Raw genomic sequence first — 25,724 nt, 5'->3', positions numbered from 1 at the left:
TATTTTCGCGGAAGAGTAAAATCTTCTCTTGTGGCTTTTCATATTGAATATTTCTATTCCAAATTGATTGTCTCATTTGCTTTTTGTAAGCTTTTTAAAAAATTAAAGTAAATGTAATATATTTTTTGTAATATATTTTTTAATTATGTCCCTTACTTTTTCACTTTTGGAAATAAAAATAATAAAGAAAGCAAAATCATAAGGGTAAATTAGGAAAAGTATAATGATGGTGATGCTCAATTTTGAAAGGTGAAAAATATTTTGTGACAAACTAAAAAAAAAAGAGTAAAACATGTAATAAAATGAGACGGAAAGAATAATGTACTCATGTACTCCGTAATGGCTTAGCGCAGAGAATTTGAAAAAGGAACAATTTTTTTAATAAAAAAAATAGGCTTATTGTGAAAAAAATCCAAACCTAATTATAAATATGCTTTTAAATTTGACAAAGACATTATATCCAATTTTATATGGATGTGGTTAATTTAACCACTAATAGACCCACAAGTGTCAAATAATATTATCTCATCAACACCAATTAGCCCAATGAGCCCATCTAGGCAAATTATGCCGTGGACCCAGGTCCACCTTGCAAGGTGGACCCACGGGTGAATCTGGGTCCAAAACTACGTCGTTTTGTGTCTTTTTTTAAAAAAATAAAAAAATAAAAATTAGTAAACACATTGCTGAATTAGAGTTGCCCAAAAATGTGTGAATGTAGAGGTTTCAAAGAGTGAATGTAGAGTATAGAAATCGTGAATGTAGACTTATGATTGTGTGAATTTAGAGTTGCCTAGAAATGTGTGAATGTAGAGGTTTCAAAGTGTGAATGTAGAGTTATGCATGTGTGAATCTGTAATAGAGTTAAGAAGTTCTAGCAACTTGTAGCCCTGTAATGTGTGAATGTGGAGTTCTTAAGTTATGAATATAGAGTACATGACATGTGAATGTAGAGTTTTGAATGTGTGGATGCATAACAGTGGTAATATAGTTACTAAACATATAATCATGTAATGTGTGAATGTGGAGTTTACAAAGTGTGAATGTAGAGTATCATATAATCCTGTAATATGTGAATGTAGAGTTTACAAAGTGTGAATGTAGAGTATAGTGTATGTGGATACACCCAGGTCCACCTTGCAAGGTGGACCTCCTTGCAAGGTGGACCTGGGTCCAAAACTACGTCGTTTTTGTCTCTTATTATTATTATTTTTTAAAATTAGTAAACATATTGCTGAATATAAAGTTGTCCAAAAATGTGTGAATGTAGAGGTTTCAAAGTGTGAATGTAGAGTATAGAAATCGTGAATGTAAATTTATGATTGTGTGAATCTAGAGTTGCCCAGAAATATGTGAATGTGGAGGTTTCAAATTGTGAATATGGAGTATAGAAATCGTGAATGTAGAGTTATGCATGTGTGAATCTGTAATAGATTTAAGAAGTTCTAGCAACTTGTAGCCCTGTAATGTGTGAATGTGGAGTTCTCAAGTTGTGAATGTGGAGTATAGGACCTGTGAATATAGAGTTTTGAATGTGTGATTGTAGAGTTTACAAATTGTGAATGTAGAGTATAGTGTATGTGAATGTAGACCCAGGTCCAACTTGCAAGGTGGACCTGGGTCCACGGCATAACAACCCTATCTATACTATAATAAAGCCAAACATATTTGGTAAATAAAATTGGCAAAATTTTTCCGCTCAATGTAAAACACGATCGTTTTGGGCCTTCAATCAAGTTGCTTCATTTTCCGGCCTATACTAAATGTTTTATTTATTTATTTATTGTTGCTATTTTGTGTTTGGTCAAAATCCTATCAGATGAGACCTGATTCTTAGGGGAGTAGGTTATTATATATTTAATTAACAAGTATATTTTTTAATAAAAAATTATAATCTAGTAATACTATTTTCTTATACAAAATTTATTATCAAGTGTCAAAGCACCCTTGTAACCTTATTTATAAACATTTTAAAAAGTTATTTTATGGATGATGAGGGAAACTCAATCACTACGTTAGGATGCACATTAAGTAAATTTTACTAGTTTAAAAACTTACAAACTACATATGAGAATAACAGGAATTAATTTTCTCGAAACAATATTTTTTATTAAAATATACCTAATTAAATAACAAATTATCTGATTTTAAAGAAATACTCCACTGACAGAGTAACAGGAATCCAATTAGTATGGGTTTGTGCCATTTCCTTTACCCAAGATATGGGTCAATTCAAATTGGTTGGAAATTGGAATATATTCCCTATTGATTTCATATTTTCATGCAATAAGGTCCCATGTTGCCTAGAAAGGATTAGAAACAGTGTTAAGAGAACACTCAAATGGAGCTAATATCACAATTGAAACCTTATCAAATTCTTTTAAATTGGTAATCAAAGATTCAAAGGTTATATATTCATTATGACATCAAATTATTTAAACTAATGACGATGCTCTTATTATTTTATATGTTTTTTCGAACAGCCACAACGGTATGATATGAGACCAGATAATTGTATTTTTAAATAATTTTATGCATAATATTTGTACTTGAGATTCTCATATTCATGTAAGTATTATAACTTTACATTTAATTGTACTATTTTAAAAAATTACATATTAAAGGATTTAGATTGAGTTTTGTTGGTTCAAAAATTAGAGTTTAATTTTTGCACTATTTTTTGTCATGATTGATCATGGTGCTACATAACTTAGCAAAGCAAATCACTTTATCAGCTAGGGAAGGAATAAATCATTGTGTGGTGATAATTCAAAGTAATAAAAGAAGAATATATCCAAGACATGGAATGAGGGATTATCCCGAAAATATAAGAAGAATATATCCAGACTTCATGCTTACTGTCTAAAGTTGTCTCTCGCGAAATCTTGTAAATGTAAAAATTATAATTGAGATTTAGTGAAAAGTTTTTGAAAGTAACCCTTGAAATAAGGACTGCAGTATTCATTTATTAGGTATTCTTGTTTATTATTTTGAATTCATATTAATCTCCTAATATTAATAATTTTCCTAAGTAATTGTTTTACGGGACTATTAGTTCCTACATTATAAACTTTCAAGCCTATTTAGTTAAAGACTTAATTACACGGCACGATTTGCTCGATTTAAAAAGTTTGTTCAATTACAAGTTTACAACAAATTATTCTATGGACTCGAGTTCATCTTGCAAAGTGGATTCGAGTCCAAAATATACAATTTACATACTGAATTTTTACAATTCAAATTGTGAACATTCATTATGTAAATGGACACGAGTCCACCTTGCAAGCTGAACCCGAGTTCATTATATAACTATTTAAAAAATACTGCTACTTATTACTATTAATTTGAATAAATGTTTGAGCCCATTGCATCACATTGATAAGCAGCCCAACATCGGCCCATTAGTAATTGTCAGAGTTCTTCTGCGTCTTCTTTGAATGCTTAATCGCTTTCCCTCCCCAAACCGTGATCACCGCCTTCGCAATTTAACCTTAAAAATTTCTCAGAATTCCTCCATTACCAGCATCCATTCCCAAAGGTTGTACTAACATTTGCACCTAACAATGTCGGTGGCGGCGTGCAGCGGAGCTCCGAGCGGCCGTAGAAACGGGTCCAGGATGCGGAAGAGCGGTTTCGAAGAAACCCGATCGAGAGGCCCATGAAATTGGCTGCTCAAACCCTGAGATGAGATCGGATCGCGACAAACACCGGTAATTTACCGCTATCAACTACTAATTTGTGATTTTTTTTCGCGTAAATTAATTATGTTTATTGCATCTTCTTGGCTGTTATGATTAGCTGCCATAAATTACAAATGCAGCATTCACTATCAAGTCTGCAATCGGTCATAGAGTCATCTGATAGTTTGTATTTTTTTTTTAATCTATGGTCGTGCACTTGTGCATGAGCTAGTATGATATATTATACTATTACTGGAATATACATCCGTTAACCGCTGCAGACATGCATACTTGAATATATTCATGTACCATAAAAACGTGACAGGCTACCTAGCATGTCAGATTGTCAGCTATGTTAGTTGGGTTGAAAAATATTTAGGGATAAGGGTCAAATAGACCCTCAAACTATAATCAATTGTGCAATTAGGCCCTCGAACAATAAAAAGCTTCAATTAGGCCCCCGAACTTGTTATTTTGGGGCAAATAGACCCTTTAACCTATTTGTGGCGGAGATGGTGACCAACTTGGTCACCATCTCTGCTGCCGGACGCCACCGGCGACCGTGAGGTCGCCGGTGGTGGATGGTTTTGTGTTGTTTGCTGGAACTTCGTCAGACGATCGTCGGAGTTGGCCGGAATTTTTGGTGACCTGCAATTATAGGTCACAAATAGGTTAAAGGGTCTATTTGCCCCAAAATAACAAGTTCGGGGGCCTAATTGAAGCTTTTTATTGTTCGAGGGTCTAATTGCACAATTGATTATAGTTTGAGAGTCTATTTGACCCTTATCCCAAATATTTATAAGGAATAAGATCATGTGTATGGTTGTTGGAAAATTGGCATACGAGTGGCTGTTTTGAGCTTATTTTGGGCAGGGTTCACCAACGATTTGGATGACTTGAATTCATGTTCTTGTAAGGAGATGAACACCTATGAAGTTGATAATAAAGGCAATGGGAAAGGACTCTAGAAAAGTTTTTGTCACACATGGGTGTTTGATAAATCGCTATTAGCTAATAGCTGTTAGCTGTTTGAACTAGTGGGTTTGACTAGTTGATAGTTGATTACTTGCGAAATGACTTTCTCAAAAAGTTGATAGTTGGTAGGCTGGTAGCTGATGATTAATTTGAGCAGCTTTTTGAATTTTAGCGTTTTGAAGTAATAAGTTGTTACAAAAAGCTAATTAATCAAACACTTATATTGAATTTTTAACAAAGTCAAATAGCTAATAATGGTCAAATAAGTTAAAATTGGCTGATAAGCTAACTATGTTACCAAATAGGGCCATGGGTAGAAAATTTGGGTGTAAACTATAAAGAGGGAGTTGGTAAGTTTGCAGAAAAGAACCACATGTAGAAAAAGAAGGATAGAAGAAAAGAAAAAGTGAAAACTACGGGTTTAGTAATTGGAGAACTTGCATTATCAATTTGGTGCTAAGCTTATCCGATCTTGTGTATGGATCTGATTAGGTAACCTGTTTATTCCTTAGCATTGAGTTTGGATTATTAGTCAACTACTGCTGGCAGTTTGTAAATCACAAATCTCTACAAGGAAGATTTCAATGGTTAAAACACCAAACTCGGAATTGAATATGTACGTGGTGCAGGGCCTACCATTGTTGTCTGTTCATTCATGCATGCAAGCTGCCAGGATGGTTAATGAATAATGATCATCCCGTTACGTTTCTTCAGGTACAATGAATGTAGCAATAATGCCAAATAGAGAACAGTTTGAAAAGACAGATGTTCAATAGCTCCCCATGGTAAACACTACTCAATTAGCCATTGACCACCTGAACTTCTTCCTCTATCAACAATATGAAGCAAAATTGAAATCTCATAAGCAGAAATCCTCTAGAATGGTTTCAATAGTCAATACTGACTGCTGTGAGCATGCACTAAGTCCTCCATTCCATTCAACTGCTTAGAAGATAACAACCGACCCAATCGTAGGGCATAATTAAACTAGTTGACCAATTAAAAAAGAGTTAATAGTTCTACTTTGTCAGCCATCATAGGGCTGAAGGGTCTGAGTCTAAGGTAACCCGTAGGTTATTAAGATACATAATGTGATTTACTCCTCTACCAAAACTCCAAGATAGGAACAGGTAGGGGTCCTCAAAATTGGGTAGCTCTACTTTATTGGTACCCAAAAGCTTGCAGGGTCCGATTGTAGGGGAACATATAGGCTGTTGAGATACATTCCATGATTTACTCTTCCACCAAGGCTCTAGGATTAGAGCAGGCTAGGTCTCAAGATTAGGGTCCGATTGTAGGGGAACATATAGGATGTTGAGATACATTCCATGATTTACTCTTCCACCAAGGCTCTAGGATTAGAGCAGGCTGGGTCTCAAGATTGGGGTGCAATCGCGAGAGTTAACAAGGAAATGGTTTTGGTTAATGGTAAACAAATTATGATTCATTTTATCTACTTTCAAAAAAAAATAAAATGATTCATTTTATCATTTGTTCTCTTTACTCAAGATGTTGAGGGAACTGTATATTGTGTCACTAACTTTGCCATATAAGTGCAGACATAGCAACAAGCAATACATGTGAACCCAGTGGAGTATACCAACAAAATGATAAGGTTTTTGTTGGACAAAATTATGGGACATACAAAAGTGGCATATCTTTAAGCCAAACCTCTTATAATATATAAATCAGTTAAACTACTTTGAGTGTATTTATTTATTTTGTTTGTCTGCTCATAGGTATAACATCCGTGTGCATGAACATGCCAGAAATTGAAAGTTCAACTAACAATGGACCCCAACAACACCTAAAAAAATGATGGTCAAAGGAATCATAAAGAATGGCATCTTTAATAAGAGGAAACTCATTCAAACAAACAAGGGATTGTTAATCAATAGCAGGTATTAAATTCCTTTAAATCTGCCTTTGTGCATGCATTTTTGTCTTCCAGGAATGTGACAAGACATTGATGGAATCTGGATGCAAGTAGTAAACTAAAATAAAATGGGTAAAAACAAAGGTATTTTACTGAACAAGGAATGCAATATGAATATCTGGTAGTCCAATTTGCAGAAATATCTCCACTACAATGAAGAGAAGGGAGCAATCTTACTCCAAATAATAATATAATATAATAATATATCTACATGTAATTCTTGTAAGAAGGAAAAACTGAAAAAGGCAAAGAATTTTAAAGGGAGTTTTTAATTACTAAAGGAAATGGAAAAAGAAGGGAAAAGAAAAGAACTTGATAAAGAATTAAGAGGAGACAGAGTTTCAGTCACAAGCAAGGGGTGATTTGATGAACTACTCATGAGCGAGCATTCCCACTTCCAAGCGTGAGCTCCAGATCATCCAATCCTACCTCGTGAATTCTTTCACCTTCCCATGCCTTCATTGCAACCTTCTCGAAGTCAAACTCCATGCTTTTACCTTCCTCGGTGAACATTGCATCACTAGAAGGAATTTGTTGAGCAACAGGTTTCATGAGGTTAAATGTCGGGGATGTTGGAACCACGCTAGGTGCATACTTCTGAAAGCTCATCCACTGGCCCGAATCAATGGTGGATGTGTCAGATTCATCGCATTCAGGAATAGTGGCAGGGAACCGATGCCCACGAGTAGGGCTGGTGGGGGCAGAAGCAAAGAAAGAGATGTTGAAGGCTGACATTGAATCTTTGGCCAAAGCTTCCAGATTGAAAGTCTGCTTGGGAACTCTGGTTGGGGAAGAAAGCGGTGGCGTTACAGGGGCACTGTTTGATATCCTTAGGGCAGGTAGCGACGAAGGAATGCTGTTATGGAGAAATACAAATGGATGTGGAGAAATATTGGCATTGCCACGGGTTGGACTGGGACATGCAGAGGACAATGGACTAGCTTGGTAAGATGGAATTGGACTAGCAAAGTAGGAAGATGGAGGGCTTGGATTGCGCGACGAGCTTGGGGTGATGTTGGCCGAAGTGCCTCCAATCTCCATTGGGATTGGTTTGCATCCCTGAATGGCATTCTAGTAGTTAGCTCAGATCAAATATCTATAATCTATTGATTACTATTCTACTCATCAGATATGCAAATCATAACAAGTTGAACAATAAAAATATACTCGAGTCAAGAGAGAATTCATCATAAAAGCATCAACAGCTAGTTTTAGTTTTAGGTTTGAAATCACTTTAGTTTAGAGACATCAGATCACTGAAGCTCCCCTAGTGTACTATGAACAGATTACTACTAGACAGGATGGAACACCTCCATCCAAGATTTATCCCCAAATTCGGACAACTTTTCATCTCTAAAATCTATTTCCTTTTCTGGGAATAGTTTCCATTAAATCTTGCCAGTTTTGGAATTCTGGAAATAATATTCATTAAGCCCTTCCAATTATGGAAGTTCATAAATTCCCAGATCAAAACTCTGAAAAAGTCTATCATCATTAATATACTGCAATTTCACCTGAGAAATCCCTAGATCTATCCAAATCAAAGAAAAATCGCAGAAATGCAGATCAAGAAAAAAGCACAAAACAGTGCGCAGAAATCGGAGAGAGAGAGAGAGAGAATAGAAACCTTGCGATAAGTGGTGCCATCAGGCTCGACGATCCATCCAGCTTCAGTACAGAGAGCTTTGAGGACCTCGTTGTTGTCACAGTGCTTGGGGAGATTATAGTTCCCCTGAGCTCTCAGCCCCGCATATATCTTCGCAGCTATGGCTCTCCTCCTCCTCTCTCTCCGCCGATTGTTCTCTCTCTCCCTCCACGACGGCTTCCTCCTCCCGCTACTACCACCCCCAACGCCGCCCTCGCCGCCGCCTCCCGACAACGATGCCGCTGATCCTCCGCCTTCCCACATCATTTCCCCTCTCTCTCGCTCTCTCTCTCTCTTCTCTCTCTCTGGATGAAAACTAGAGAGAGAAGGGAAGCGTATATGGCGTTTCAGAGTGCTCACGAGGAACACGATCTCACAGCCTCTGCTTTCTGGTATTAGAAGAATCTCTCTGTTTCTTACTTTTTTTTCTTTTTCTGGGTGTTTCTTCGGTGTATTTTGTTGGGCATTTATATAAAAGCATTTGCATATTAGACAGGATTTGCCTCATTATTGTATATTGTGCAACCACATGTGTATTGCCTATCACAAACTCCCAATTTTCACATCACTTTATTAATACTCTCAAGTTTTGGTTTTCATAACTCTCAAATCAAGAAGGCTAATAGAAATCTCAAAAAAATTGAACTTAAAACTTTATAATCACCAAATTAATTATCCATCCAATTTCAATTGTTCCTTTTTTAAAAGAAAATAAGACTGCATCAGAATAATATCACATCAAAAGTTTAGTTACAATTTAGTCAATATAATTTAGAAATAATAATCTACACTATATTAATATAGTTTTATAATCTATGATCTTGTTATTATACATTTGGAAAGTGATTTATTTAATCCTTATTTCAATTATTTAATTACATAATTTTATAAAAAAAACATACTCTAAATAATCCCATTTTCCTTGTTTGTCAATGATTGTTTTAAGTATAATAATAATAATTATTATTATTATTTGTTATAATTTGGATGTGAATCAATAAATCAATAATACATAAATGAGTTGACACTGATAATGAATTATTTATAATTAGAATCATAAAATATGATCAAAATAAATAATTGTGGATATGATCAAATCAGCATAATTATAGAGATATGAAGTATATTACAAGAAGGGATGACAGTGTGAGATGGTTGATTGTGATTTTAGCTTTTCTTGATTGTTCAGTTGTGTGGAAACGTACGCTGATGATGATCGTGGTGTGGTGGATCGGGCGGTGTTCAGCGATTCATATTAACATTATATTTTTATTTCAAATGAATTTTTATTACTCCGTATCTTTTTCTTATAAAGTAATATATCACGAATTTTATTTTTGGTAGGAGTTAAAATCTTAAATTGTTTTTGATGAAGTTGTAAACAAAACATGATGGGGTTGGGTCTTTGCCTTTTGACATACAAGTCAAAGTCCACACACAACAACAACTATTATGAAAGTTGGTTGCAAGTTGCAATGCAAAGCAAATGTTTTACTAAAGCAAAAGTGCAAGTAGTTGCAGTAATGTGAAACCGTAGCAAAAGTGAGAAAGGGAAACTGCGGCCAGGCCACATTGGGATGTGTTTGGCTGTTTGCTAATCACACAAACAGTTTGTTTGAAGCCAAGGGGTTGGCCCTGTGTGTGTGGATGTAGTGGTCAACCACCCAGTTGCTTTCTGCCACGTCAGCTGTGGGACCCAGACATAGACACAGCACATGAACAGTCTTGTAGCTGATGTTTGACGATTGATGAGATGTATGTGTACCTACCATACGGAATTCTCGATTATATCATGAATCTCATGAACTCGTCTTATGTTTAAAATATACGGAGTATCAATTTAGTTTGAGACTCAATGTCAAAATGTCAAACTTTATACTTATTTGTACAAGAAGTTCAATTCAAACTCAAATTTCAATGTTCGTGGAATCGATCTTACCATGCCATTTGGAACAAATCTGTTGAAGCAAACTCTACTTTTTTACTTTCATGTTACATTTTATCATTCATAACAAATTTTTAGTTTATTTTCTTTATATTTATTCATCAGCATGGCATATACATACGAGTCGATTATCTAATTAGATTAGCAATATGCTTACCAACTGTACTAGCCAAATGTGTGAACCCAAACTGGAAAATATGGACACCATATGCAAATAGCAAATTTATAAGCAACTTCATCCAAACAGAGGTCTATCTCTTATATCTCTTACAAACAAATCGCATTGCAACAGTTTCACATCATGCACAATTAAGTTTCCAGGCCAAACTTTATAGGCTTCTGATGTCAAGACTTCACAGAATCACAGCAACAGCACTTTGGCTCTAAGATTATGCACAAGAAGGAAAGAATGTCTGTCCAACGTATCCTCCAGCCATTGCCCGTCTCACATTGGATTCAAACAACTTTGGGTTGTCCCGCAACACAGCTGCTGCATCTGAATTGAGGGGATCCTCGTGATTTGGATCCTGTACAAATACAAGCTCCGACTATTACCATACACTAGGAAAGACCTCGCATTTGAAATTCTTATGCAGAAGAAATGTATATGATACATACAGTGAAGAGATGATATAGGCCGTAAATGACAGTGTTAATGTTCAGCACTGGTTTCCAGTCTTCTCGAAGAATGTTAAGACAGACATTCCCCTCTAGGTCAATGTTTGGATGGTAAACCTGAAATAAACCAGTTGTCCAGTTTTATGGGTTCATGGTACCAGGAAGTCATTAAGATATGTCTTTCAAAGCTCAGACAGGATCAGTTTCAGAAAACACTCATAAAATACAACATGATAGGGACAATTCCAACCAAGTTGGTCAGGCTGTTGGGTTGATAAGCATAAGGTTCCAAGTTCAACTTTATATGGGAGCGGTCTATTAGCCAGTCAGCTATGAGCAACCTAGATTGCTTTATTTCATTATAGTCCTTAGCTGGCTAGAGTCATAAGGTGAAATTTACTCAGTACTCTCAGGTACTCGTCACCAAACAAAAAAAAAAAAGCACACACACACAACATGATAAATATCAAACTCTACAACTTACCTTTGTCTTGCATTTAACCTTTGGTGCTTCGTGAGGATATATATGAGAAATTTTGAAGGAGAATAGGAATGTGCCACCTCTAAGTACAAGCAATAAAGATCAACACAAGCATAAAGGCATAAAAATCAATTTGCAATGATGGAGATCTCTGAATGTGTTTCCTAAATATGCACTGTAATTAAAAATAAAGATATACTTACAAGTAGTATCCTTCATCAGGCCGAATTGAAACATCAAAGTTCATGAGGTCATCTTTCCCATTAGGGAAAGACATATTACATGTTTTTGGCAGGTTTAGCTCACTTATATCTACATCAAATACAATAAAGAAATCAATGCCGCCAATATCCCTCAAAATACAGGTAACAGAGAGAAATCAGCCTTATACCCTCGTATAAAAACACTTCTAACAGAGTACAAAAAGAGTACCCTGAAAATGAGAGAAACAATAATCCCTTTCAAGTAAACAAATGCATGGATAAAAATGAGAAATACTCATAGCAGTACAAGGAATAAAATAAAATGGACACTGATCCCTTAATAAACAACCTTTATGAAGACGGAGTTCTCCTGGACTTTGCTTCTTCACAGGAGGTTTCCCATTTGCATTTTCAGCAATCTCCCTTTGTTTTTCCTTTACTTTAAACAGCTTAATCATGGTCTCTGCCTGAGATAATCATATGATCAATCCAGAGAGTCGAACAGAACACATAAATCATACGAGACAACTGAAACATTTTCTGCCTATTCATATAGAATTGCAGTATTGGGATGCAAACCAAGTTGCTTCACTTACACTGCCACTGCATAACCTAACAGATAAAAGTTCCTTGCAAGCCAATAAAATCATCCATAGCAAGTATTCAAATTAAGTGCTTGAGAGCACCATTATGCTTAATGTGGGAAATTCTACAATGCAGACACCATACAAGCTGAGCAAATAGTTATCAAATTGTATATTTGAACTCCAACGCTCAATACGTTTATCTACTCACAGAAACAACTAAAGAAGAACTTATCTATTAACTTGGTAACCACAAGGTTATAAGTTCAACTCCTAGCAAAAGTGGCCTATTAGCCTTCTTGATTTGAGACAACCTAGGCTGGTTTACTTCCTTATTGTCCTTTCCCAACTAGATGTAACGCCCAGGTAACCTTCCTACGAGATTCCGAGGTTTGCTACATTTTTCTAGAGTTTTCGGTACATAGCATCTCTTAGTCCTCATCACCCCAAAAAGAATTGATCTTAGCAAATAATCCATATCAAAAATACTAAATCCAAGTATTATTAGCTTCAATTCAATTCAGAAAAAGGTCAATTTCTAGCAGCACTAGGGCTTTACATAGATTACAAATAGAAAATATTAAAACAAAATAAAAACTAATACAGACACCAAATCACCAATACAAATGAGTTAAGCATGGAGGACATGGTATTTTCTTTTTAATTTTGTTGCAATCATGTCCTAATTCCTAATTCCAAATTATGAACGCTAACGCGTTCATTTTATGAAGAATCAACGACCTGAACAGGAATCGATAGCAGTATTCAATAATAAAGGAGATTGGCTTAAACCTGTTTGATGAAAAGCGGCACAGAAGCTGAGGCCTGATGATTAATGATATCCAATTCGGCCCTAGAAAAAAATAGAGAGAGATGGCTATATAATCTGAGAATCTGAGATGGACGTACAAGTACAATTATTTAATTTTCTTTACAAGAAAATCTGCAAACACTATTTGAATTGTTTACGATATAATTATATAAACTCTGTTTTTATATAATTTGAGAATCTGAAATAGACGTACAGAGCGACAAGGAAATCTCAAATCTGCGAACACTATTTGAAGTTTTTTAGGATATAAATTTTATTTCTACTAATAACTCTTAAATCATGTATGAAAGATCATGTGATGTATTAGATCAAGAAAATATTAACAAGAGTTGATCTCGTAATCTTTATTAATCTCTGGCTGATTTGGGCTGCCAATATTCGGCTTAGGCCCATCTAGAATTGTAGTCCAGCCCATTTGTGAAGATTGATGAGCAGAATCGGGTGAAACCGTGCAAAGACAGGAGAATATAGCGCATTTCCGGAGATTTGCCGGACCGGATTGGACCGGACCTAACCGAACCTTCTCCCGCGTAGTACGCGTGGATAAGGTTCGGAATCCGTACAAGCGGGCCCAGTTGCTTTGGATTGCCGCTTGCGCTATTCATCCAATAGTACTCCGCCACGTGTTGCGCTTCCAGTGATCAACGCGCCAAACGCCACGCCACCCGGCCGCCAGGAGTAGAGCTCACACTGTCACTCCCAGTCGCCACTTCTATTCTCTTTTATCTTTTTACTGTAAATTTCGATACTTTACAGTTAAATTTTAATTAATTAACCTAATTTGTTATCGAATTATGCCGTTGTTAAGTTCGCTGAGCTTTGGGTATCAAGAAAAATTTTCTGAGAAAAGAAGGAAAAACAATGAGCGGTCATTGGTCAATAAACTAACCACGGTTCCAAAACAACTCGACAATCTCTATATTAAAAGCAAAAGCCGAGGTTTTGGTTTTTTGAGTAGTGGCTAAGAGAGAGAGAGAGAGAGAGGGGCAGAGTGAGAATCAAGGTTTGTATTTTCCTCCGAATTATCCTTAGCCCACTTCCAAAGTTCAAAGCTTTTATCTTTTTGCATTCATTTTCCTTAATTCTTGGTACGGATAACCTGTGATTTACTTTGTGCCTGATCCCTGATTCTTGGATGGTTTTTTATGATTCTTGTTTGTTGTTTCCTTACTGATTCTTGAACGCCTTTGCTGATTCTCATCTTTAGAGTGCTCTTATGTTTGTTGTTGAGGAGAAATTTTGGATTTTATTAGGAACATGGATTGTTTGTTTTGTGCCAGTTTATGTTGGTTTTCTGTTAATATGGTAAAATTCCAAATTTTGTAGAGGTATAGGGGAGGGGGTGATGGTTTTCCCATCCTAGGTTGAAGAAATTACCTAATATCTGAAATTATTGAGCCTATATACAAATTTGTTGTTAGTCTTTTGGAGTCAATGCTAAGTCAATGGGTCATGTTGTTGCTGTTGCTTCATCATTTTGAGTAAATGAAGCTAATTTTGGATTTCTTATAAGATCTTCTTTATTTGATACTTTACCTTTTCTGTTTAAACTCAGTCTATGAAGAATTTAGCTTAGATTAGATTAGATTTCTTAAACAAATCTCTGTGACATAATTGGATGCCATGGTAGGAGTTGTAAGACAGTAGTTGATCAAGGGATTGAATCAGTTTTGGCCTGCTTTTGCTTCTACGACGTGTTGCTGTTTCCTATGTGTTGTTCGATTTCCTTAATGAATCAACATATGTGACATGTTCTGTTTTATTTATGGGTTTTCTGAGAACATTCTTTTGATCTATGTACAGGGAGGTGTCATTTGTTGTTTGGTTCTCCTGGTTGTTAGCCATGTGCCCCCCTGCAACTACTCCTGATGCTATTGATGATTATACTCATGAGCAGATATTTTTAGTTCTCGAAAAAGCTAAAAATGGGTCTGCTCTCCCAAATAATGTGTCTGAAGACATAAATCCATACCAGTACCTGCCTTCAAATTTGCCGGGTAAGTATAAATTCCACAAAGGAGTAGGTACCGTTTTATTTCCCATTATTTGCTATTCTGTGCTCCATGTAATCATTGTTCTCTATAAAGAGCTTTCCATTTTTCTTGGGCTTCATCTGTAGAATATATTATGTTTAATTTCATGTAACAGATTACTTTTGAGATTGGCTATTTTACCAATGGTTTGTGATATGTGCAGCTGAAATATGGTTCCTAGTACAACAAACTGAGTCAAAGAAGTCGGAACATGGACTCTGGAAGGCAAAAGGGGAAGCTTGTCCGATATATCAAAATGGCTCCATTTGTGGTTGGAGGTCTACTTTGGAGTTTTTTAAAGGCCCTAATGGACAAAAAACTGGCTGGGTTATGCAGGAGTACAAGACCGAGAAGGAAGGATATTATGAGAGGAGCCAGAAGGTGTTCACTCACGCCATATTAGTATTCCTGATTTTCTTTATTATTGTTATTATCATGGCAAGCCCATCCGTCGATTGATGTTTGGTTGGAATTGCAGCAATCTCGATCATTGTGCTCGATTTTCCGTTGCTCTAACGACATGCCATCGGAGAAAAAACCTGCTGTTGCAAGTAGAGGAAACGCAATGAATTCAATGCTGTTGAGTGCTCCCAATGCTAACCCTACTTCAGGAGTAGGTTCCACAAGTGAATCTCAGGTCCGTACTGCTTTGTTATATTCTTCTTCGAGATTTAGCGTTGAGATTCTTTATTTTTGTGTTCTGTCCAGCTTTCTTTCGACTATATCCCTTCGGTTCTTCTCTGCTTGAACGCCTTATATTGTAGTCTAAAATCCCCCGCTTGTTCTGTAGGCAAAGAGCAAGGACGCAGGCAGCACACAATCACCTCCGTTGGAGACATCTAAAGATGTCTCTATTGAACGTTTGCTTAGTGCCATCCTAAGTGATGAGGACTATATAGAAATGGACGATCTTGATGAAGTCCCCAAATTGCCTGCAGCTGATGAAGCTATAGATCCTCGTGACGAAGCTTTAATCAATCAAATTCTGATGGAAGATGTCTTAGAACTGGATGATCTTACTGGAGACATCGGGCCATTGCCTGCAGCCAACGAAGCTGAAGATCCTCGTAGTGAAGCTCTGAGTGATCAAATCTTGAAAGAGGGCTTCATGGAACTGGATGATCTCGAAGATCCTGAAGATATAACTGGCGACTTCTTGGAAATGAATGATATGGATCGCAGACTCTCCCCTTCCACGAGTTCAGTAAATACAAGTCACCGTAGCTTGGCATCTGAAGATGATTTCTTTGCCACTCTGAGAAACATGGATGATGATAAAAATGGTGACCCGAAGGGAAAGGGCTCCAGCTACAAGTGCAGGAATATGGGACCAGTGAAACCAGACGAGGTGATTATTCAGCTCGCTCCATCAGGTATGTCAAATTTAACGACTATAATTGTTCAAGACTAGCGTGGCATTATTAGTTCATCGTCTTCCATTTATGGATAACTCTGAAAAAACGTGTAATGGCATTGACAGGATCCCTCGTTAAAGCCACTGGAAGCAAGGCAGGCGTTGAAACTCGACCAACTTCATCAACCAACTCCAACATCCAATTAAAGCCGCCACAAACCCAGCCATTAGGAGCCCGAGGCCAAATAACAGAAAAGAAGGTCGAGAAAACTCTTCATCGAGCAGCCACGAAGAACAAGTTTAAGAAGTACCTCTGCTTTTTCCCTTTCTAGATTCTCAATGTTATGCTATTAGCCTTGGCTGTGGCCTGTGTACATGTATTTTCATACATATGTGCCTGTAAGAGAGAGAGACAGACAAATAATAAGCATAAAGAAAGGTAGAAGATAGTTTAGTGAGAAGTTAAAACCATTATCCCCTTAGAACAGCTGTTTACTGGAGGGCAGCCACTTAGCCAAAAAAAAAAAAAACAAGTTTTTTCTTCTTCTAGAGTGTGATAAAATATCAGCAGACCACAGCTATTTACAGTTCATAAACACCTATAGTCAAGCAGTATAAGCCTTAGGTCTCCATAGGAAAAGTCTCGAGTTCAATTCTCGTTTTCCTCAAGTGTACGAAAAATCCCTAAAAAGAAAAGGATTATTCGATATGGTGTTATATATTTTCAATTGAAGGTGTATATGTTTGTCTTGCTTTGCTTATTTTACTCGTAACATAACTAAAATGTGTAAATAATTTTATATTTCAGAGTACATGGAGTTGAACAGAAACTGTATTGTGATCGTAAAAAAACTAAAGAAACTTGAGCGAGTCTGTTCTTTCTTGGATTCATGGTAATAAGTTATTACCATGAGGTCAAGAAGGAACGCACCTGGTCAAGTTTCTTTAGTTCCTCTGCAATCACAATGCCACTAAAGGGCCATGTATGAAGAAAATGTTCTACAATTGTCTCTGATTTTATTCTTAGCTTCTTTCAAGTTCATATTTTGAGTAGTTTGTTATAAGTTCTCAAAACTCTTGTAATATGTTGCTATTTTGTGAGCGTGTGACTTTTAAACCGTGACTCGATCCTTATTTTTATTATGATGTGAAATTTAGTATAACAGAAAACTTTCTTAAACTATAAGAAAATTGTATAGGTTACCTATTACCACTTAACAAGTTAACAACATGAACTTTGAATCTTATGCATCCAATATTATCAGGCAACCGGTGCTCTTACATGTAAAAAAAACGATATGTTTTGATAAAAATATATGATGCCAAATTTACTTGATTCTCTTATTATACGAGTTTTATAATAAGATTTTAACTCAAATTTACTTCAATGTTAAAAATCACTTGATTCTCTTTGCCAAATTAGTAACTTTTAATCATTCACACGATCATGAACTACAAGACAATGTCCGGATAAAAAATATAAAAATAAAAAATATTATAGTATCTGCGTGTAGTATAAAATTATATTTTTATTCAAAAATTAATCTATCGAACTTATGTCGTATTTGTTGGATCCAACTGGAGGTCTTTATCATTTTTATATTACTATAAATTATTACAAATATTTACTCATCTCCGGAATTCCTTGACTTCCTTTTGTATTCTGTTATTGTCCCTATCATATAATTGCCTTTATTATTATTTTCTTATTGCCATATGTTTTTTCAGTTTTCAACATTTTGATCATTACAAATTTACACCTTTTTTTTGCAACAGGGACAACTTAAACAGATTATCTGAAAGTATACATCTAGTTTTTTTTGTTTTTTTTTTGTAATACATACGGAGTAGTATATATCAAACAAGAGAAGTATTAATTTGTGATTTAGTGACACGAAGTTATTTTTCAAATGGAAGGTCATTGGTTCAAATTTGTTCAAGTCTTAGTGAGTACACTATTGACTTTTTGTACTTTAGTGAATTAAAGAAAATAACTATGAATATATAATATTTCAAAAATAAATTTCATGACACTTTGATACGAGATAATTTACCCACCTTTAGGTAAGAGGATGATGGGAACGTTTGTGTGCTTTTCCTATGACTCTTTCGCCTTTGACTTTTCTCATCTTGAGGCCGGATTCACAGTCTATCCTACATCAATGGCCCATGTTCCTCGGTTATGGCGGGAAACCAAGTACCTAAAATAATTGTCCCACCTTTTTTTATTGGCAAAAGTTTGTGTGACTATTGAGAGGGGTTGAATTAAGATAAAACATACGTAGTAATATTTATATTAACAAATGTAATATTTAATCAAAAATAAAATATTTATTACTTATATAAAAAATATAATATTTTTTAAAAAATGTAATACTTTTACATTTTGATGTAAATGTATTACATTTATTCTCAAAAGTTTTACGTTTTCTTTATAAGTAACAAATATTTTATTATTGATTTAGTATTATATTTGTTAGTATACGTATTACATTTACATATTGATTTGACCCGATCTGCCTCACGAATAACAATCCGTAAAACGGTCTCACGCAAGTGTGACCCTTTTTTATTTTATTATATTTCATCTTAAATATCTAATTCAATTAACAAGATTTTATTTATATTATTTTTAATTAATTTTTATAACATTTAATATTAATATTTTGTATACTTAGAAATTATAAGTAAAATTACACTTTTTCTTAAGTTATAGAGTAGTTGGATAATCGTTCATAAGTGTTGATTGTAATTACTTTTTGTCCTAAGTTCTCATGTACTTTTCATCATTTTATTAACTTTTCGTATTCACTTTTCGTCCCTGATTTATATTAAAGATGCAAATTTCGTCCCTATGTTTTGTTAATAAAGTGGCGAAAAATGAGCATGACCAACACTTAATCAAATATTAACGAATTCTACAATTATCGTGTAACTTAGGAAATAAAAGTACAATTTTCTCGAAATTATATTAAAAGTATTATTAAATACAATTGACTCTTTGTGTTTCATTAGATTGAGAAAGTATAGATGAACATATATTACAAATCAGTTGTATTCAAAACAAAATACAAAAATTAAATGATTTGACCAACAAATAATAAGTATAACAAATAAATTATGATAGAGAAAGTGCGATTTTTGGTGTCGGTTATGTGTTATGTACAACTTTATTTATTATTTTTGCAATATTCAATTATTTTTTTCACCAATCGTAAACTAACTTTTTTTTTTATCGTTCGCTCTCATCAAACTTTACTATTCTTCATTTCTTCATATGCTGACTGTTTCAATGGTTCATATCAGATTTTATAGACTTAAAATTTTTCCTAAATAAAAAATAATCAATTTGATTTTTTGTTAATAAAAATGTCACTATAATAATTATTTTTTTTTTTAAACAAGAATCAATATTGTTCGATTATTGTTATATTACTGAATCGAATTAGTTCGATTTGATTCGAAAAATTAAATTGAATTGTCCACCTTAATTTTCGGTGACGTTACACCTCTTTTTCTGTCTTGTAACGTTTTCACATCACATTATGTTTCTTCTCCGTTGGAGACTTTGGAATTGTGCTTCCCTCTAAGTACTTCATTACCGTCACATACAAAGTAATACTGTGGGAAGGTCACCACCCTATAACCTGTACGCGGTATCATGTACCCACGGCGTTTAGTAGTTAACATTGGTTTTCAAGGAAATTACATTTTATACTCCCACTTAAATATATGCTTAAGGAAGGATTCAGGTGAGAACACGGGTAAAAAGTGTTAACACATATATACCATTCATCTTGAGAAACAAAATGTTAAGATATTACCATACTAAAATTTACAAGTTTGCAATAATTATAAAGCGAAATATGCTCTTGAAATTTTTAATAATTATAAAATTGACATCGTGTTTTTTTTTTTTTCCAAAAATCCTCCACAATTAATAAACACTTATAGATGGTTAAAATTAGTCATCACTTTTTACCAGAAGACTATGTTCTCATATGTGTGTGTGTGTGTGTGTATATATAATTGATATTCTCGCCACGTAATCTATATTAATCAGATAAAACATAAAGAAGAAAAGCAAAAATAGTCAATACGTTATGAAATAAAAGAGTAGCGCGGGTCAACAGGTTGAATCAACAACTTTTATATATAATTGATATACTCGCCACATAATCTATATTAATCAGATAAAACATAAAGAAGAAAAGCAAAAACAGTCAATACGTTATGAAATAAAAGAGTAACGCGGGTCAACAGGTTGAATCAACAACTTTTCGTCAGAACGTGTTCTATCTTAACTCTTACGAAAGTTTTAAAAATATATTTGAGATTATACATTTATATTTTATAAGAAACTTCAAAAGTATTAGTAAATAAGATTGAATGCAAAATGTTGTGGGGTTGTGTTGGATTGAGCTATATCCAATGCAATAAAAATTAGTGTTGATCAACATTATAAACTTTTAAATATTGTTTATATATTATGCACTTAACAATATTGATAAAATTGAGACTTAAAAGTAAATTAAAGGAATGGTTCAACCAAGTACTTTGTATCTCAATGATATATTGACATCTTTGTGACTCCCTCAAATGGAAGGTTACATGTTCAAACTCAAACAATTGGGGGTTGAAAGTATAAGATTGTATTAATCTTTGGTAATGAGAGTATTTTATTTGAGTTGATTAAGAGAAGGGCACTTATATATGGAGTTTTGTTGTTAGAGTTAATTATACTTGTAGTCATTATTTTTTTCGGAACATTTCCTTTAATTTGATCACAGTATTATTGTAATATGACTATTTTTTGTTATTAGTCAATGGAATTAACTCTTTGTTGTTATGAGGTGTACTTTAATTGGTTGATATGAGCTCATTGGGATTCATAGCGTAGCCTACTACTGCAACAAAGGAATTATTATTACGGAGTATATTAATAATAAGGGAGTGAGAAAGAGAGAGAAAAGAGGTGGAAAAAACACACACGCAACACTGTCACTCTCATCCTTCTCTCTGTCCACTTTCTCTCTCTTCAACCACTGTGTTTTCTTCTTCTCAAAAAATCCCAAATTTCGCACCATTTTCCTACTCTTTTCCCTCCAAGACTGCATTTTTTCAACTCCACAATGCGCGATCTCTCCGTGGGTTCCATTTTCCTGGGCTGAATTGCACGATTTCGCTGAGTTCTGAACCAAATTCTCCCGGCTGAAATAGGGAATTGAAGAAACATGCTCGAAACAGTGCAGAGTAGCTCAGTGCATCGCGTTGGTGGGTTCTCGCAATTGCCGAGCTGCGGGGAGAGCAGCGAGGAGGAGCTCACCGTGCTGCCTCGCCACACCAAGGTGGTTGTCACCGGAAACAACCGTACAAAGTCGGTGCTCGTGGGCCTTGAGGGTGTGGTCAAGAAAGCTGTTGGCCTTGGTGGATGGCATTGGCTGGTAATTCCCTCCAAAAAGTTTGTTTCTTTTCATGTTTTGGAGTAATTGCATTAGATCTTGGCTTAATCTGCTTCCAATGTACTCTATTTGAATTTTTAGTTTATTTATTCACTTCTTTTTACTGTTTTTTAGTGGCCTGATATTGTCTTGAACTGTGATTTTCTCCATTGTCTATTGTTTATCGAATATATGGGAAAAGGGATTGTGAATTCTGTTGTTTTTTGGACTTTTGATAAAGTTAAATATCTATCTTGTAGATTGGCTTCCATTTAGTCTTTATGGGAATGGCACAAATAAAATAATCAATTGAAATGCTCTATTCACATGTGCTAGTAGTGTGGATTGCAGACTTGCAGTGTTTAGTTCTAAGATAATTGGATGAATGAAATTGCAGGTGCTTACAAATGGCATAGAGGTTAAGCTGCAAAGGAATGCTCTGAGTGTGATTGAAGCTCCTACTGGGAATGAGGAAGATGATGACCTTGAATTCGAGAATTTTCAGTGGAATGGTTCTGATATGGGTGAGTAATTATTCAGTTCGGTATCATTCTCAGTGGTAGATTCTGATGTGCTGTCATAATTTATTCCATTTTCGAGATGTTTTATTTGGTTGTGTTTTTTGATTTCAGTGTTATGTTGTACAGCCGTGCAATTGTGCGAATAGTGAATTACTATGGCAGATATGAGATAACTAAAGAGAATGAGAGAGATATATGTGTCTCACCAGTGGGATGGAATTAGTTATTGCAAAATGATTTCTGATATAAAAACTTTCTAGTGTTGTAAAAAGTTGGTAATGCCGGCATGACTTTATCTTCATGATTTGCTTTTTGTTTGTGAAATTTTCTAGTCATGTGAAAGTGGGTTACTACTATTCTACTCCATATGTGTTTTTTTCTACGGTTGTAACATAGGATTCTTTATGCTCTTTAGTTGTGTTTTCACAGTTCTTTACGAGTTCTTTTTTCCCCTTTTCTCCTTTTGCTGACCACTGAATAATCCATGTACTTGCTGTTCTTTATTTCTTTAGCATCTGATGATACTCAAAAGTCCAATAGATCAAGGCATCGCATGCTTAAATCGTCTGGGCAGTCTCACAAGACCATGTGCCGGTCTCTCTCGTGTGATGCACAGTCCAAAGGCTCTGTTTCTACTCAGCGGTCCATGGTATGGAGCCTTTAGAAATCAGTAACTGCTATAATCACGTGTTATTTCTAAGAATGCCCGGCAAGCATTAATATTGCTTGGTCGTGCTGTACCATTCTGTTGAACTACAGAAACAGGGCTCCCCGGGCAGACAGCCATGTAGTTCACACATTTCTGATTGTCTCCTGTTAACGCATTAGTTGTTGTCTGGCTTTCTTTGAAAAAAGGATACTTTCGTAGGCCAAATTGCACTATTTTCGTACTGAAAATATCTCTTGTGGTGCAGAAAGTTGACCTCAGCAAACTTGAGATGGCTGCACTGTGGAGATATTTGCGACACTTTAATCTTGTGAGTCACTATCTCTAAATTTGTGAGATTAGTTTTAGAATTTGTTTTATGGGGGTATGATTGGATTCCTCTATCCTTACTTTTCTGCTCCCTTTTTAGGTGGGTTCCATACCTAACCCGTCAAAAGAGCAACTGATTGATATTGTCCAAAGGCACTTCATGTCACAGGTGCTTAGTTCCTCACATTTCCACGCTTTTTTCTAATTCAAATTCCCGTTTATGTTAGCTAGCTTAACACATCATTTGGAGTTGTTGAATTTGCTTTTTTGAACTAATGCCACTGTTTCTTGATTTGTTCTCGAAATCCACATAAACGTATCACTAACAATTGTTCATTCTTTTCTTCTTCTGTGGGTGAAGCAATTGGACGAGTTGCAGGTCATCGTGGGGTTCGTGCAGGCGGCCAAGAGACTGAAGACGGTCTGCAAATGACAGATGGGAGCCCAATCGACAGAAAAGCTTAGAAGAAACGTTTTGGTCCCGACACTAACAAAAACAGCAGAGCCTCTATTGTTCACTTCCTGCTGGGCTATTATTATCTTCTGTATTATATATCTGAAGTTGTGTTTATCCTTTTGACTTCTTCAGCTCTTTTAGGCTGGTTATGCTAGTTATAGAGGATTTTACCTGTCTTTGTAGCCGTAGATTTTGTAGATAATGTTTGAAGATGGGTGTATCAACTGCTGGGAGGCTTTCTATACTTCCAAAGATTTGGTTGAATATATGACCTTTGGCCATCCACTTCAAAGTGGTTGATTCAAATGTATAGCATCATCTGTTATTTACTCTCTTTTTTTTTTCTGGTTCTATTGTCTCTGTTATAATGTAGTATTTGTTCATAATTATTTTTTCAACTTACTGAAGCACAATATTTCATTAATTAGGCATATCCTCAAAGGATCAACAATACTAATATTAAGGGAAGTCAAGAACCCCTCAAAATGATCATCCATAAAAATGACTTTCCTAACTAAAACAACGCAATTCACTCAACATTTAACAAACAAAAAAACAAATATGAGGAAAGCACTTAGCAAGTTCTTTGATGTCATCAACGATAAAGCCAAAGGCAAAATTGGAAGAAGAACAATGAAATTCCCGGTAGACTTGGATGGCGTCAAACAAAATTTCAATATTTGTTCAATTAAGAATTGGGAGATCTCATTTTAAAAAGTAATTATTATATAGAAATAATAGTAATTTAAAAAGTGTGCATTTTCTTGAAGTGTAACTAGGCATTTGGGATCGGAGTAGCTGGGCATTTAATGTTGTCGCCAAAGATTTTCCAGTTTTAGGGGATCTTCAATTGCGGTCCGTAATAGATTTGACCTTTCTTTTGTTGTGACATAAATCAACAACCACTCATCAATAGTACTATTTTAATTGCTCGAAGTATGGTTAATACAGGTTGAAATGATGACTTGGCTTTTTGTGTGGCCAGTGCATATTGCACCGTTCAATAAAACACTACACAGTGTTTCAAAATTCACCTGAATGAAATGTACAAATGCATCATACTTAATTATGCACTTTCGAATACTTTGTGGTGCATTTATACGTAGTGAGTGACTGCACGATCGCACGGGATTCAAACCCAAGTAAGTGAAATAAGATCTCATACTAAAAAGTCATGAGTTTCATTTTGATCAACATATTATCAGTTAAACTTGTTATATAGAGTGTTTTTAAGACGGTTTATTTCTAATTAAATCTCACCATTTTATTTGTCATCAGATGTATATAAGTAAACTATTCGGATCCTAATAAGCCAAGTAAAAAAGAAGAAATGTATTTGTAGTTATTCATTTAATAACCTTTTTATTTCACTACTTTGGTACCATATTAAACTTGGAAGACTAGAGAATATGATGTTCCTCATAGTTGGTATGTCACTTTCACATAATTACAAGTGACTTCCCATGAACCATCGTCACATGGATGGAACCCCATGTCCAAAAAAAAAAAGGTGATCCATTCACGAGTCTGAACATTTAAAAATTAGTAGATGAAATAACTTGTGGAATATATTTATTTTAATTTCAAATATGATTCCAATTCTTCAATTATTAATAAAAATAAAAATTTCTGAATTTATTTTAAATTAGTTGATCAGTTGAGTTGTACACGATGATGAAAATTTATCCAATTTCAAAGCATATATATGTATATGGTCCTTCTGCAACAAAGTTTAAGTCGTTAAAGATTAAACTTCCTGTCAGCCCGATATTAATTAATTGATATTTTTTTAATAATAAGAATTTTGTTCTGGGAATTAAAAACTTCAAACATCCTCAAAATCTTATATTTGACTGGTTGGGTACGGTGCTAATTTAGGTGACCATCATCATCATATCATAATGTAATATGAGCAAGACACGACACGTACTATAACCATATGTTGTTTGGGTTTTTCCTATGAATGGTAAATTTGGACGTGGAATAGAAAAGTATTTTTAGGTACAAACATATATATATAGATATATAAAACAATTAAAACAT

General features: G+C 34.9%; 4 protein-coding genes across 6 annotated transcripts; 2 read left to right on the top strand and 2 right to left on the bottom strand.

The window, feature by feature from the left end:
* Positions 1-6,678: 6,678 nt before the first annotated feature.
* On the bottom strand, positions 6,679-8,695 carry LOC115996867 (protein BRASSINAZOLE-RESISTANT 1-like). The gene is made up of 2 exons (XM_031236308.1): positions 8,219-8,695; positions 6,679-7,650 (listed from the first exon to the last, which is right to left on the bottom strand). The coding sequence occupies exons 1-2, from the start codon at positions 8,501-8,503 to the stop codon at positions 6,967-6,969; spliced, it is 969 nt and encodes a 322-aa protein (XP_031092168.1). The 5' UTR covers positions 8,504-8,695; the 3' UTR covers positions 6,679-6,966.
* Positions 8,696-10,377: 1,682 nt separating this feature from the next.
* On the bottom strand, positions 10,378-13,163 carry LOC116014217 (NEDD8-conjugating enzyme Ubc12-like). Of its 3 annotated transcripts, none has more exons than XM_031254231.1 (7): positions 13,093-13,163; positions 12,860-12,920; positions 11,833-11,950; positions 11,484-11,592; positions 11,284-11,362; positions 10,800-10,916; positions 10,378-10,708 (listed from the first exon to the last, which is right to left on the bottom strand). In XM_031254231.1, exons 3-7 carry the CDS (start codon positions 11,939-11,941, stop codon positions 10,571-10,573), a joined length of 552 nt encoding a protein of 183 aa, XP_031110091.1. In that variant the 5' UTR covers positions 11,942-11,950; positions 12,860-12,920; positions 13,093-13,163; the 3' UTR covers positions 10,378-10,570. The 3 variants fall into 3 exon arrangements, with proteins under 3 accessions (XP_031110091.1, XP_031110104.1, XP_031110096.1); XM_031254244.1 differs by having other exon boundaries at positions 11,833-11,946; positions 13,093-13,160; XM_031254236.1 differs by lacking the exon at positions 13,093-13,163 and having other exon boundaries at positions 11,833-11,946; positions 12,860-13,054.
* A 588-nt stretch (positions 13,164-13,751) lies between these two features.
* Positions 13,752-17,045, top strand: LOC116033069 (NAC domain-containing protein 89-like). Its single transcript, XM_031275827.1, has 6 exons — positions 13,752-13,902; positions 14,703-14,896; positions 15,096-15,313; positions 15,411-15,569; positions 15,723-16,305; positions 16,413-17,045. The coding sequence occupies exons 2-6, from the start codon at positions 14,743-14,745 to the stop codon at positions 16,616-16,618; spliced, it is 1,320 nt and encodes a 439-aa protein (XP_031131687.1). The 5' UTR covers positions 13,752-13,902; positions 14,703-14,742; the 3' UTR covers positions 16,619-17,045.
* A 4,196-nt stretch (positions 17,046-21,241) lies between these two features.
* LOC116015988 lies at positions 21,242-24,013 on the top strand. The gene is made up of 6 exons (XM_031256157.1): positions 21,242-21,730; positions 22,125-22,251; positions 22,761-22,897; positions 23,163-23,225; positions 23,325-23,393; positions 23,586-24,013. The coding sequence occupies exons 1-6, from the start codon at positions 21,521-21,523 to the stop codon at positions 23,655-23,657; spliced, it is 678 nt and encodes a 225-aa protein (XP_031112017.1). The 5' UTR covers positions 21,242-21,520; the 3' UTR covers positions 23,658-24,013.
* The last annotated feature ends 1,711 nt before the right edge of the window (positions 24,014-25,724 follow it).

The sequence above is a fragment of the Ipomoea triloba genome, chromosome 1 (genome assembly GCF_003576645.1).
Source record: "Ipomoea triloba cultivar NCNSP0323 chromosome 1, ASM357664v1".
Lineage (NCBI taxonomy): Eukaryota > Viridiplantae > Streptophyta > Magnoliopsida > Solanales > Convolvulaceae > Ipomoea > Ipomoea triloba.
This window is presented reverse-complemented; position numbering and strand designations above follow the sequence as displayed.

Excerpts from the sequence above, each read along its gene's own strand:
- LOC115996867 (XM_031236308.1), bottom strand. The coding sequence starts at position 8,503 with ATGATGTGGGAAGGCGGAGGATCAGCGGCATCGTTGTCGGGAGGCGGC. Across the intron at positions 7,651-8,218 it reads ATGGCACCACTTATCGCAAG|GGATGCAAACCAATCCCAAT; the intron begins GTTTCTATTCTC and ends AATGCCATTCAG.
- LOC116014217 (XM_031254231.1), bottom strand. The coding sequence starts at position 11,941 with ATGATTAAGCTGTTTAAAGTAAAGGAAAAACAAAGGGAGATTGCTGAA. Across the intron at positions 11,363-11,483 it reads CCTGATGAAGGATACTACTT|AGGTGGCACATTCCTATTCT; the intron begins GTAAGTATATCT and ends GCTTGTACTTAG. Across the intron at positions 10,917-11,283 it reads AGGTTAAATGCAAGACAAAG|GTTTACCATCCAAACATTGA; the intron begins GTAAGTTGTAGA and ends GGTTTATTTCAG.
- LOC116033069 (XM_031275827.1), top strand. The coding sequence starts at position 14,743 with ATGTGCCCCCCTGCAACTACTCCTGATGCTATTGATGATTATACTCAT. Across the intron at positions 14,897-15,095 it reads CCTGCCTTCAAATTTGCCGG|CTGAAATATGGTTCCTAGTA; the intron begins GTAAGTATAAAT and ends TGATATGTGCAG. Across the intron at positions 15,314-15,410 it reads ATTATGAGAGGAGCCAGAAG|CAATCTCGATCATTGTGCTC; the intron begins GTGTTCACTCAC and ends TTGGAATTGCAG.
- LOC116015988 (XM_031256157.1), top strand. The coding sequence starts at position 21,521 with ATGCTCGAAACAGTGCAGAGTAGCTCAGTGCATCGCGTTGGTGGGTTC. Across the intron at positions 22,252-22,760 it reads GTGGAATGGTTCTGATATGG|CATCTGATGATACTCAAAAG; the intron begins GTGAGTAATTAT and ends TTATTTCTTTAG. Across the intron at positions 23,226-23,324 it reads ATTTGCGACACTTTAATCTT|GTGGGTTCCATACCTAACCC; the intron begins GTGAGTCACTAT and ends CTCCCTTTTTAG.